The sequence below is a fragment of the Delphinus delphis genome, chromosome 14 (assembly GCF_949987515.2).
Source record: "Delphinus delphis chromosome 14, mDelDel1.2, whole genome shotgun sequence".
Classification (NCBI taxonomy): Eukaryota; Metazoa; Chordata; class Mammalia; order Artiodactyla; family Delphinidae; genus Delphinus; species Delphinus delphis.
In genome coordinates this window covers 3,866,359-3,880,645 of record NC_082696.1, presented here as the reverse complement: position 1 = coordinate 3,880,645, position 14,287 = coordinate 3,866,359, and the positions used below count along the sequence as shown (strand labels likewise).

The following is a 14,287-nucleotide window of genomic DNA, read 5'->3' as shown; positions in this document are numbered from 1 at the left end:
AGCAAAGACACATTTCACTGGCCCTGAATTCAGTGAAAAAAAAAAAAATGTAACTAGTTTTCTAGAACTGTATTTAACGTGCCTTGATTTCCTGATTTGTCCAATGTGGAAACTGAATTCAGGCATGATGGGGTCAGTTGTAGTAAACTTAGTGTGTCCTGAAGTCCCTTGGGTTTTAAATCAGTCAAATTAAAAGCCTGTCTCCCTGCTCCGTTCCACCTGAATTCTGGGTGTGGCTGCAGGGGATGCGGGGTAACGGGGTGGGTGCTGTCATGCGGGCTCAGGAGCGGGCTGTGCTGGGTTGTAGCCTGGTTGGGGGGTGATGGGGGAGCTATGGCTGCTCTCTCCTGCCTGGTCCTTGCCCATCTGTGCTCAGGGATGTCCCCTGAGCCAGTCTGTGCTCCTCTGGCTGGTTTCTCGGAGGCAGTGTCCCTTCCCTTTACCCCCTAACCACTCAGCACATGCTGCCGTCACAGGAAGGAGGTCTGCAGGGCTGTGACACCCCCAGAGTGGGGCCGTGACCCCCAGAGCGGGTCTGTGACCTCCCCAGAACGGGACTGTGACCCCCCAGAGCGGGGCTGTGACCCTCCCCCCAGAGCGGGGCCGTGACCCCCCCCACCAGAGCAGGGCTGCGACCCCCAGAGCAGGACGTGGGCTGTGTTCACCCAGCGGCCCAGGCAGCCCGCCCCGCAGGCTGATTGAGGCTTCAGCTGCGACCTGCACCCACTCTCCAAGCTCTAGGAAAAAAGTGGGCGCCAGGATCCAGTTGACCAGATTCCACAGAACAGGTCTGGGGTGAATCCCCCCCTGCACGGTTCTCACCTGGTGGAGACGGCACGCTGACAGCTCGACAGCTTTCTTCTCCACAGTCCGTCCTCCCCGGGTCCATGCGACCCTCAGTACCGGGACAGAACGGTCTGGGGACAACTCTTTTCAGCCGGACTGTCAGCATATAAACACCCATAGAAGCGTTTCTCTTAAGACTTCATCTGAGTTTCCCCGTGTGATTTTGCAGCTCGACAGCTGAGTGCGGTTTCTCCCCTTTGAGTCCCCGTTCAGGTCCTCACCGAGGCAGGGCAGGGAAGGAGGCTTGCTTATAAAGCACCACGTGCTCTGGGGCCGGTCTTCACTGGCGCCTCCAAGGTTCCATGTGTCTACATTAGTCAAGAGGCGCCCTTTACCGGCAGGCAGTGAAGCCAGGCTCACCCAGGACGGCAGGGTGCTTGCGGGTGGGTCTCTGGCCCTGGACGAGCCCAGCCTGCTTTCTCTTTCACCAGCTACTTAACTTCCTTGGGTTTCATTTTCCTCACCTTTAAATGGGGGCAACAGCATGCATAATATATAGAATTGTCGAATACTCAGTTGATCCAAGTAGTACCTAGAGGGCCAGTCACATAGTAAGTGCTCAATATATGTTAACCTCTGTTATTTCCGTCCGGGCTTGGGGTGCGTCCCTGTCCCGAGTGAGCACAGTCAGGAGGGAGCAGATCACTGAGCGAGAGGAACAGAGATTCTTGAACAGACGAGGGAACACTCGTGCCTCTCAGGATGCACTCAGCAGAAGCCAGACGGAGGTTATCCCGAGAGAGATCATTATGGGGCGTGTTCGTGAGAGGACACGTGGGAAGAGCCAAGAACAGGTGCGCCTTGGGATGACAAAGCCACGGAGACGGGAGGGGTAGGAGATGCACCCAGAGTGCCAGCTGATGACCCCGACAGTTGGTTCTCTAGTAAGTACAGGCCCAGCAGAAGGCCACTGGCAAATTTCTATGGGGAGGATGTCGAGAATGGCACGGGCCCCTGAGCCAAGTTACACTGTTTGAAAGGAGACTAGCTTAAGCGCAGGAGGCCAGATAGCGTCCAGATAGGTAAATGAAAGGCGGTCCGATGAAAGAGGAAGTGGAGGTATCTGTGTCGCTGCAAGTACAGAACTAGCGTCTCGGAAGAAAAATCATCAAGCTACAGATTTCAGGACAACTTTAGCAAAAGCTCTCTGGCAGCCAGAGCTGTCAGGCGATGGTCTGGTTTGCATTATGGGAACGTGTTCTCCACCCCTGAAGCAATGCCCACTTGGAGGACCGTCTACCAGAGGCGGCGAGTAAGTGACCTCGAGTTGCTGGTGGAAGGTCAAACCAGTGACTCTCAAGTCCAAACTCTGACAGTCATAGTTTCACAAGGACAGAATTCAGTTTACCAGGAAGGCTTGGGAAACAGGTATGTTGATGCATGGCTTCTTTAGTTACTGCCAAGTTAAGCAGGTAAGCGTTATTTTCTTAACCTACATTAATATAATAATGTATCTTAGTCATTCTGGGTGTTAAAATGTTTGACTTTTTTGTTGATGACTGAGCATTTACCCTCTTCTAAAAATATCATTCTGAGCAAGAATTCTACCTAATTAATGACACGGACATCAACAAGGCCGACATTATCGAAATGTATACCGTTACCAAATAAACATTTGGAAGTTGGTGTTTCAAACAAATGCCTGGTTTTCTTTTCTAGTCCCTTTCCTTTCTCCCCTCAACATCAATCGAGGACAAATCTCAACGGCTCCCTTTCACGTGATGGTGGGAGAGGGCCGTGGGGAGGGTGGAGAGGTTTCTGTTTCATCAGGCTCCGTGTCCTCTTGCAAACCGCATCATTCGTGTATTATTTGGAAGATTTAAAAAACTGTCTTGTTAAATACGTGAGATTCTCAGGTCAAAAAATTCGTCGTTTCCCTTTTGTCTCTCCCAGAACTGGGCCTCTGAAAACAGTCATCACAGGAGGGGACAAGGGCACAGCAAGTCACAGTAAGGTGACAGAAGGCCTCGGGGAAGGAAGACTTGCGTCCTGCCCTTGACTCCCAGCCGCCCCTCCCTGCACTTCCCGGAACATCAGGCGCCCGACACACTTGCTGAAAAAATGTTTGCTTAATAGTGTTGTGTTTCTAGGGTTCCTCTGGTGTGGAAATAGCTCTCGGTTATGGTAAGTCTGATGGAAAAGTCAAACCTGTGTAATAAAGATAAGGGTTCAAATTCAGATCAGCCTTACAGAGAACCAATCTGCACGCTCGATTACCGAATAAGTTTCTGGAGATATTAGCTCATGAAATTTATTTTTAACACAGTAAACATTTGATACAGTTTCACAGGAAATGAATATTGAACAAAAATCTTGTCTACCACATGCACAGTGCTGTGCACTCGGAGAGCAGTCCATTTGTAAGAGTTTGGTGTGCAGAATTCCATTTTAAGGTCTTTCTACGTTCGTCTACTTAACAAGGAACAAGGCCGTGGACACCCATGTTTAACAATGCAACAGGTCTTTATTCCAGGAAACATTTATTTCATTCACTCCCAAATGTAGCTCTAATATGTGTTTGGTTCGAGAGGGTCTTGGGATGCGATTCAGCTTTAGCATTCTGGTCTTAAATAGTTATCATTTCCCTGCCCACCTGATGGCAAGCAGGCAAGCCATAAGCGGAGTTTTAAAGATGAAGCCATGAGGATACTGTGAGTTGAGCTGAGAACATCTTTTTTTCCTAGCAGAGAGAATCCCAGCGCTTAGTGTAAACACGCCCGCCCCGTGGAGTCCTTCCCACTCTTAAGCCATGTGGGCTTGGACTGGTCCTGGGAGCCCTGCCAGTGGGGAAGCTGTTTCAGGAACCAGCCTTGGCACTGGGGCTCATGAGTTTTGTAACATGAAGCAGTCTTTCTAAAAGACCACACTTTTCCCAAAGAGTCTTTTCACTTTTAAAATGACACAGTGGAGTAAATACAAATCATCGTGTAAACTTTAACGTTTTATGTTGTCTCATCCTTTCTGCTAGAAAATGGCTGAAGCAAACATCCCACGTTGCTCCAGTGTGAACTTGGTCTCTCCTCTGCAGACAAGCCTTGGAGTGTTTGCACATGAACTTTTATGAAGCTGCAAATATCTCTTACCTTCCCCACACGTGAGAACAAATGATAAACGTGAAAGGTGATATTTTAAAAACTCTTGTATTCAATTATTCACACCGAAGGATAGCCATTAAAATTATGAACATCTCTACATATATTTCATGTATCATACATATATATATACTTTAAATGTATAATTACATATCAACAAAGGTTTCTTGCTGCTCTAAGCATGTAAGTAAAACAAAGATTTTGCAAAGTAACACCCATATATGCATATATACTGGCTGTTTGAATTATGAATTTATTTACAACTTGCCTAGGTTATAATCAGTGATTATTGTTATATTATACAAACATGACAGTAAAGGTTTCTTTTAAATACAAAGACTGCAAATGAATACATGAAAAAATTACACACATGTACAATATTTATAATTTATAAATGCAAAATTAAGACCTCTTTAAATTATTGCACTTGTGCATTTTACAAAGTTTTTATATGTCATACATATAAAATATTTTTAAATTTATAACTTATTAACTGTAATGAAGTTGGACATTGTTAACTCAAAATTCCTTCTCCTTCCAAAAGTGAGCCCATTAAAACTTTGGATACAGATCCATTGACTCTACGAATCAGCTTATCATGAGTGTTGTATTTTTGACAGCTTGTAACCTGTATTCCACTCCAGCAGCTTCTGGTCAGCAAGGAGATTATCACCAGCAAACTCTTAGTTGCCTTGGCTAGGCAGGGATAGAGGATCTCCTTTGTTCATAAGGACTTGTAAAAAAAAAAAAAAGTCACCCCTTCTTTTCAGAAAGAGTCAAGATGCTGCATTTCTACAAATTTTGGTAACTGTTTCACAGTGTTCTGGGCACGCACACTTTTTCCAGTGGGTCACTGGGTGGGTTCTGGTGAACAGGTGGGGGGTGTGGTATAGAAACACCTTCTACAACGACATCTACTCTCAGTGTGCACACTAAGTGAATATAAAGGGCATACACCAGACAACAGGTCATATGGAGAAGAGTGTTCCCATATGTCATTTACACAGTATATTTGCGATACGGCACAGGACTGGGAACTAAAGAAAAAACAAAAGCTGCAATGCCCAGGATAGGGTGATATTTTAGGTGGACTAGGGTACTGGATAACACGCTTTTAAAACTTATCCTGCAATAGGAATAAAACCTTTCCACTTAAGCTTCAGTGAATGTACGGTTCCTCAAAAGTACTAGCTGAAACTTGACGTGTGGAAACCGACTACCCTAATTGGCAAGCGTGATCTGGCTGGAAGTTTCGGCCTGGGTCCTGGGGTAACGCTAACCCGTGCCCAGCAGAGGTACACGCAGGTCTGCACCCTCTCAGGGCGGTCAGCTCTGCAGGACCTTCCACTGTCAGTCAGAGAAGGGAAAAGCTTAGAGTTCGGGTGAAGGTAGTAATACTTCTTTGGATTTCAAACGTGTTTCTTGTCTTTCGCTTTGTCCCATCTTTTCAATTTAGAACCAGAACAGCATCAAAACTGTTTTCTTCCTTTTTTTTCTATTCTTATCATCACATAAATGTATCTAGTGCTTCAGACAACCAAAATATCCAGTAAAAAAATAAATAAAAAAGACGAAAAACAAAAAGTGTTAGCACTGCATTGGGTATCACTAATTTAAACTTAAGTGCTTAAAGAAATTGGCAAAATGTGTATCAGGATAAATACTTAATGCAAAGGTAAAAATATACTAGCCATGCACTACAGACAAGCCTGGGGAAACCATCACTGACAGCATACTCGGCTAATTTACATTTTACAGTGATTTTAAAATCAGATTAATACTTGCAATAGAAGGGATACACTAAGGTGACTAAATGAATATGTTTTAAAGAATTAAATCCTGAATAAAATCAGCCAAGTGTAGAAAGCAAATACATTTGAAATATACAAAGATAGAAGTGATTTTCAAAATCTAAATCATGCATATGTACCTGAAAAAGCCAACAAAATCACATCACAATCAGTGTCACAGTTCTTGGAAGTTCTTGCAAAAAAGACTGGATCTGAACAGTTCATCGGTTATGGTCACAAGGGTGACTGTGAATGAAATAAAATAAGGGATAGAAATCTGATAAGGAGAGAATGATCCTAACTCATTCCACTTGATAAAATTAACCATGGATGTGTCCCTTGAAATGTTGTTAATTATAGTTAAGCAAGAAAGCAAAACAATGAATATATGAATGAAGAGGTAAGATTACAGAGTTTAAAATAAAGGCACAGGCCGAGGCGTGGTGAATCACTTAGTCCTATTAAAACTCAAACCCTACTCTGGGTTAAAAGACCAGCAACATAATACTCAAAACTAAATCTATTAAGCAATCCAGGAAGCTAAGGATTTATGCATCTATGTGTATCATGTACAAACATAGCTACTGTGCTTGAATATACCAAGAAAGCAAAACTCACTGCGGGTGACTGCATAAGAGCATGCTAAAGAGAGGAAACCTACACTGAGCGGATCTAGTTCTGAATTAGCTCTGTTTCTGCTGCTGTGAGAGCAAGTCACCCCGAGCAGTACCGTGATTGTCTGCACAGATGCTTTTCCATTGAAAGAAGAGTCAGGCTGGAGGACAACGGTGTGTGACTAATTCAAAACCTGGTCTCTCTTCCAACATTGGTTTCTCACGTGCTTCTCAGAAATAACTAAAGCTGGGAAATGGATCACAATTCCTGCCCTAGTAAAAGGGTCATTTGTGGGCTTCCCTGGTGGCGCAGTGGTTGAGAGTCCGCCTGCTGATGCGGGGGACATGGGTTCGTGCCCCGGTCCGGGAAGATCCCACATGCCACGGAGCAGCTGGGCTCGTGAGCCGTGGCCACTGGGCCTGCGCGTCCGGAGCCTGTGCTCCGCGGCGGGAGAGGCTGCGGCAGTGAGAGGCCCGCACACCGCAAAAAAAAAAAAAAAAAAAAAAAAAAGAGTCATTTTTTAGAATTCCTTTCCACATTAATTGCATTTAAGATTTTCTATTTAATTAAATCACAACTAGTAATTAATCAGATACTTGCATTTTTTAGAATTTTATTCTGCTGCCCAAGTTCAATAGTTCACGTTGTTAGCATGCATTTCCAAGAAAATTTCTAGTTAAAAAATATATTCACTATCTCTGAATGGAATAATTGCATTTGATGATAAAACTGTATCTATTATAAATCAGCACAACCAATAAAAAATTTTGCAAATCAAATATTCTACATATACTCACAGCTGATTACCAAATTTATACTGAACAGGGAAACTGTGGCCCAATATAAAATACCACTTTAATGAGAAACTCATCAAAACTTTTGGCCATAAAAACCATCTGCCCTTTAAAGAAAAAATCTGGGGAAAAGACAAAACAGAACTCTAAAGCGTGTCTGCTAAATAAATCCGCCGAGATACAAAATACTCCTAACTGTGTGTTTTCCAAAACAGATTGTCAACTAAATATCACTGCATCTGAGGCCCTTTCATTTTAGGTAAATCTATGATTCCTAAGTCAATCTTACACATGGTAAAAGTAATAGTAACAGTTTACATTAGAATACAGTCCTTTGTTCAAACTTTGCTTCTATTATAACTATTTCACAAGAAATCAACCAACTAATAACTCCATACACGTTTCTTTGGGAAACTACTGTTCAAAGTACAGGTCACACAATGCAATACACCTGGGTATGCCAAAATAAGATACTTTTCTCTAATAATCATGTCAGAACGGCAACCTTAAAAATGCAAACAGCCATAGCATTTCCTCCCCCGTGACTGTTGTCTGTTTCAAGAAGCAGAATTCATGCACTCTTTTAAAATCCTTTTAATGAAACAATAGTCTTCAATGATATTTCCTTTCTCCTTGCAATTCAGTCTCCAGGTTCAGTTAGATGACCTAAGTAACTTTTGGGATTAAAGTTGAATCTCATGGGTCCAGTTTCATACATTTGGCTGTAGAAAGTTTGGATGGATGCAACTTTTTAGAATTCGGTTCTGTGAATACATTAACATGAGAAAGGACTCTTTCTAGTCAGCCCTATATCAAACCACATACATTTTCCAACATGAAAAATCACTTTTTGAAGAATGGGGCTGATTTTTACTTTTCAAAGATGTGTTTGCCTCTCTCTCCCTCTCTCTCTCACACATATATGTGTGTGTGTCTACGTACATGTGTGTACCTACATGAATGTCTGTGTGCACAGCTACATACATCCGTGTGTGTGTGTGTGTGTGTGTGTGTGTGTGTATCTAGCCACAGTGGTATTCTCTCTCTTTTGTTATTTCATTTTACCTCGTATTGTATAATTATAATAGCAAATGGAGCTCCATGTAAGGAAGATGGCAACTTTCAGAAGCCCATAAGGAAACTGGACACACAGTGTTAGTTTTAAAATAAGAACTATGTTTATGAATAGCTAACTCTGCTGCAACACAAATAAACCATATTATAGAAACACCTGATTTCATCATTTTTGCAAAAACCAAGCTCATATGAACAACAATGTGTATAGTATTGGATATGGAGAAGAATATTTTTAAAAATTTATTTTGTTGAAAGTAATATTCCAGCTTCCTGCTTCGAGGATCGCGGATAAGCCATTTGTTATGGCTCAGCCTAGCGCTTCTGAGACTCTAATTCCTTCAGGTCAGGACTTGCACAGCTTCGGAGGTTACCATGTCATCGTGCTAAAAATCTTTAAAGCATTAACTATGCACCAGAAGCGACTGGTTTATAATCCTTGTAGGAGGGGGTCCAGACTATTACTTTTGTATATTTTTTCAAAACATTTACATTGTAGAGTAATATGAGCCTACCAAAACTGATACAGGAGAGACTCTGCAGACGCAGGTGTCTCTGTAGATATCTGACCTTGAGCAGAGCAAAGAGAACAGAGATGGGCCCCGAGGCAGCCGCCGAGGGCAGAGAGCTTACGAAAGACCGTCGAGAGCGCACAAGCACGAGGGGAGTACGAACAGGAGCTGAATGTGCGGCTCGCAGTGGAGACTCCGGGAGGCTTAGATGTTACGGTTTAATTGATTTTAGGAGAAATGTATGGTCTTGTCATTAAATAATTTGTAGAACAACCCTTTCACTTGGAATGTGAGTTTAAGATTTTGCAATGACATCGAGTGAAAACATCAAAGAATCATTGTTAAAAATTCACATTTGACATCCATAAGACTTGTCCGTTGAAAAAAAAATTGTATGCCTTGCTTTTATTTTGTTCTTTATGTAAACGGTTTAGGAAATTTGCCAAGACTACAATAAAGAAAAAAATAAAGAAAAAATATTCTCTGACATTTTTGGAATTGATACTTGGATTTCTGAGATTTAGTATGATGTATACCTGCATCTCGTCTCAAGGGGATAGAAAGTCTGCTTCCTTTAGCGTTAAATGTATTCATCTAAGCCCTGTAGTATAAGCTTACAGAACACGCTTTAAGTCCACCTAACTTCTAGTTCATGAGGCTCTGAAGAAGGATGGATTTTCCATCACTGATTGCAGAAAGGCGCTTCTTACTCTGTAACCTCGATGCCACGTGTCTGAGGCTGTCTGCTATGATTCACGCTAATTACAAGTAGGTCACACATGAACATCCACAAGAGTAACACGTAAAAGTTCCTATTTATAACCAACAACATCAAAGCAACACTGGTGTTAAAGCCAAAGTACAATATCCTAATAGTACCGTTTTAACCCTCACTGGAAAGATACAGTGGAAAAGTACCCCCTTCCAACAATTGTCCATTTCCATTAAGGCCTCAGCTATATTAGCCCATTAGAAAAGGCCAGTTCACAAGGAGTCACTGGGGCTGCGGATTTCTGGTCCTGGCTGATCACCGTCTGTGACGCAGTACAGAGGAGCCTGGCAGGGAGCCGTCTGCTGGATGTGTTTACTTGATGGTGCCTTCTTGAAGAGGTCTGCATCCCAGTTACCAGGTGTAGGTTCCCCCCACAAAAATAAAAGGAAGAAAAGTCAAAGAAGCAAGATGAACATCTTCAGGTGGGAGGGCTCAGGGGCGGCCATCAGTCATCGATCTTCACGGGCAGCTTCTCCGAGGTCCCCTGGGCCGCCGGCGGGTTCGAGATCCACACGGCACTCTCCTCCCCTCGAATCACCTTCTCCCACTGGCTCAGGTTATTCCTGGAATAAGAGACGCAGCGACAGGGGCTGTTTCAGAAAGGATTTCTGGACTCTGTCCCAACAATCATCCGCACCATCCTGTGGCATAACCCAGCCTGACGGCTTTTGGGTGTCGTTTTGACTCTGGTGACCTTGACTATAACCAGCTTGCAGGCTCCCAGCCCGTCCCCCGACTCGGCACCACTGCTCAGTCTCCTCAGAGGAGCCTCAACCACCAAAGCCCCGTCCCACCAGCTCGTTTCTTAGTTGTGATTCACTGGAAAGGGGACTGAGCCAACGGGTGACCACCGAGGACACGCGGGATGGGAGGAAAGGGTGGAAGGGGGCCCGGAGCCGCAAGTTCATCCACCAACGACACCTCCGGCCAGGCCTTCCCACCCGATGGGGGGAAGCGTGTGTCCTCCCGGGCCGGCTCCATCCCCTTCACCCGACATGTGTGTCATGTATTAGAAAGGTACCATAAGTTACACCTGCTACAAACTTTTGAAAGTTCCTCGTTACGAGGTTGTATTTGTGCCCCGGTGGCCTCTAGTCTCAAACACAGCCTCACTCCCCCACCTCCTATCTTCCCGTCTCAGTATCTGCAGCTCAAGGGTTGCAGCATCTTCCTCTCCTCCGATGGTGTGAGAACTCCCGCTGCCTGACCACCACCCTGCTAGCCCAGCTAACCTCGCAGAGGCCTCCTTGACATTTCCCCACCTTGCACCTTGCTTTCTCACACGCAAAGTCAAAATCAGAAGGGAACCTTATCATTAGCAAACACAAAATTCATGCAAAGAAGACCTGCTAAGATACCTTTGGACAAAAGAAACCCCTAAAATATAACCTGAAAAATGTAACTTTAGCTTTTGTCCTATGTCATCAGGTATCATTTTCCCAGAACCTGAAGAGATTTTTTTATATATTGGGAAAAAAACACCCACTAACTTTGTTGTGTTTCCTTGGATACAATGATACATGATGAATTTTTCAAGTTTTAATCGTATTGAAATGGCCTTTAAGGGATTATGCGGTTTAGCCAAGTCCACAGTAGCAAGAAGGCATGAAAACTGCTGAGACAGCTGAATAACAATCCCAGAGCTTGATAATAATAGCAAGCGTTCATTCTGCTGGTTCTAAATATTTCGCGCAAATACAGAGAATTTTTGGACAGAAAGAACTTCTGAGTAATGCCTGCATCTATTTTTTTTTTTTTTTTTTTTTACAACATGGGGCTTGGATTTCAATTGATACGCTCTTTTCGCTTTGGTGGGACATACATTTTTCCAACCTGACTCCATCAAGGATGAATACTCACTCACACTCCAAACTGTCCACATGGCTGAGCCCTTAGGCAATAAGATAATATTTTCAGAAACTAGCTACTGATTAAGGTCAGTGATGGTGCCACAAAATACACTGGGATGTTCTGTTCATCTCCACAGGAGCAGAGAAGAAAGAGAATCACTTAAAAAGGAAAAAGCAGGATCTTTTAAAAATTTTCTTGCTTGTTAGTTTGTTTTCCTTAAAGAATGAGTTCATCAGACAAGTTTCCACAGCAGAGAATGGGAGCACACTAAACCCTCGGATTTTGTTTACAAATTATCTCGTCACATGTCTGTTCTCCTCCCCTCAACGGTGCATCCACTCCAGCCCCTCAGTGTGGTTCTGGCTGAGTGGTTAGAAAAATCGTGTTGAAACCAATTCCCCTGCAGAGAATCAACTCACACAGCCAATGTTCATCACCGTTCGCCCTCCCCAAAGGAATTTCCTTTCAAAGTAAGATGAAAATCTTAAAAAATTTCCAACGTTCTTAGCTGAGTTTAGCCCTCCAAAAAGATGATGAGAGGACACAGAGAAATCTGTTCTGATCAACTGTTGATGGCTTGCATTTCTTTTGGGAAGAAAATGAAACTTAAAGAAGATGCCATTCAAGATTCCATCTCTTCCATTCAAATGATAAACTGTGTGATTTAAACTGGGTCCCTTTCCAAACCAGCAGCCCAGAAAAGACATTACTGTCTCCTTCAAAACAGCATTCGGCGGGGACCTCTGAGTCATAAAGACGAACAAACAAAACTTGAAAACTTTTTATGAATAAATACTCTTGATGTATCCTTGTTACATAGGCAAACACACAGCCCATTTATTGTAAACTGTAGTGAAGACACATATATACTTGGAGATAAAATCCTATACATTCTTATCTTTTAAAAAATAGCATCCCAGGTTGAACTACTGTGCATACCTGCAGGCTTTCAGGAGAGGCTCTGTGGGCGGGAGGATCTGGGTGAGAGTGGCGTAGCAGGGAATGGCCACGGCATTGTAGAATCCAAGCTGCCTCAGTGCAAAAATCACGGACAAGAAACACAACTGCACGTTAGCAATTCTAGTAGCGCTATATTCCTCAAGTGAATTTTCTACTTCTCAAGCCTACCTAAAAAACGAAATGTTCTGGTTTTGCTAAGTAATCTTTGGCTCAAGGAACACTACTGCAGATTACGGTTAAAAATTCATTGAAATACATTCACAAAGTAAAACAAAAAAATTTAAAACATAAAAAGAAGTTAATCTAAAACCCAAGTACGATATTCAATGGAATTCTCTTTATAGATCAGTTATAATTCAGGTCCTATTTTTATCTCTGGTCAAATTAAGTACTTTAAGTGTTAAGCATTTCAAAGTCAAATCTGCTATTCCTCTACACGGGTGACTCGTCACCAACTTAACACTCAGGCATCACCCACTGTTGGGTGTCTCATTTGTTACTCTTAGCTTTGGTACCTCACTGGGTTTACTGAAATTTTCTTCATCTCCTCCCTCCCTTTTTTTGACCTACGACAAATCTCACTGACTTTATCATAGCCCTCTCAGGTAACAGCTCTCTCAATATGTCGGAATTTAAAGTTTTTAATCTGTGATACTTTTAAAAATATATTAAAGATTTTATTAGGAATTATTCTGGGCCACTGTGCACATAAGTGATGAGGGCCCCAACTGGCCTTTGAAGGCCACATGGAAAAGAGCTGCTGGATGATTAACCAGACAACACAGACTGTCTGGCTACAAATAACTGCCCTAATGGTTGACAACATGTACAAGATAAAACTGGCTCCTTAGATAAAGTGACCGGCAAACCATGGCTTACCAGTTTCTTAACTGAATTTCGGTGAGACACACCAGGGAATATAGAAGAATCAAATACACTTGGTTCCTTTCTGCTTTCTCCTGGTGTAAAGTCTATCATCAGAGTCATCTTGCTAGAATAAATGCATTTCCATTTTTAACTTTACAGTTCATGCACAGACTTTCTTATGTCAATATTTAGCAGATGCCATGGTGCAGAAGGTCTCGAGAGAGAGACTAATTATTGGGAAGGAGAGTCTTTTATTTTTATGGCAAAGAATCATTTCATAGTAATCTCAAGTCAGAAGCAATATATTTGGTAAAATACTAGCTGATCACAGAAATGTTGTATTTAAAATTCTCTAATACTATAAATGGATCTGGGATTTTGGCAGAAACATACTACTCTTAATGAAGTAACATGAGAACAAAGTTCATTCCCTGGCGACATCTTCAGTTCTCTTATGCACCCTATTGGGATGAGTGCTCAACTATTTACAAGGAAAAGCTAACGTCATCAACTCCCTATCTTATCCATATAACAAGATAAATTCCAAACGAATTAACAAATTAAATATAAAGTGATGAAATAAAAAAAATAACTGAAGAAAATATAGGCAAATGTTTATATAATCTCAGGGTGGGACAGGACTTTTACAACGTGACATGAAAAGCAGGCACAAGACAGGAAAGGATAATCACTGTGATTACCTACACGGGCAAGTTCCACAAACAATGTTAAAATAAAACTAAACTGCAACATGCGTGGTAGGTATGTCAGTACACAGTCAGCAGAGACGGAAAGTGGGCCTCCTGCTAGAAGAACTGGTTAAGGATACGAACAAGTAAACTGCTCCCCAGAGGCAATGATGGCGAGAAAATCACGCCACCTCTTGCTGGGCTGTGCCCTCCAAGAGCTGTGGACAAGCTTAAACTTTTGTATTAAGAGTTAATAACGTAAGTTTAAATAAATAAAGTAGGAAAATTTGAGAACTTATCCAAAACCTTCATCTTGTGAATTTTCTGAAATGTTTTCTAAACTGAATTTTATATTATTTGTCCATAACTAACATCCTTATTATGATGTTAGAAGATTGAGAGTTTAAAAGGACCATAATAAAAGG

General features: G+C 42.5%; 1 protein-coding gene across 1 annotated transcript in view; it reads right to left on the bottom strand.

Moving 5' to 3' along the window:
- Positions 1–3,967: 3,967 nt before the first annotated feature.
- Positions 3,968–14,287, bottom strand: part of PDE10A (phosphodiesterase 10A) — a 303,256-nt gene continuing 292,936 nt past the window's right edge. Inside the window, exons 21-22 of the mRNA XM_060029658.1 lie at positions 12,286–12,374; positions 3,968–10,058 (exon numbers count right to left, since the gene is read on the bottom strand). Coding sequence (XP_059885641.1) covers positions 9,941–10,058; positions 12,286–12,374 — 207 coding nt within the window. The 3' untranslated portion in view covers positions 3,968–9,940. The remainder of the gene's footprint in view (positions 10,059–12,285; positions 12,375–14,287) is intronic.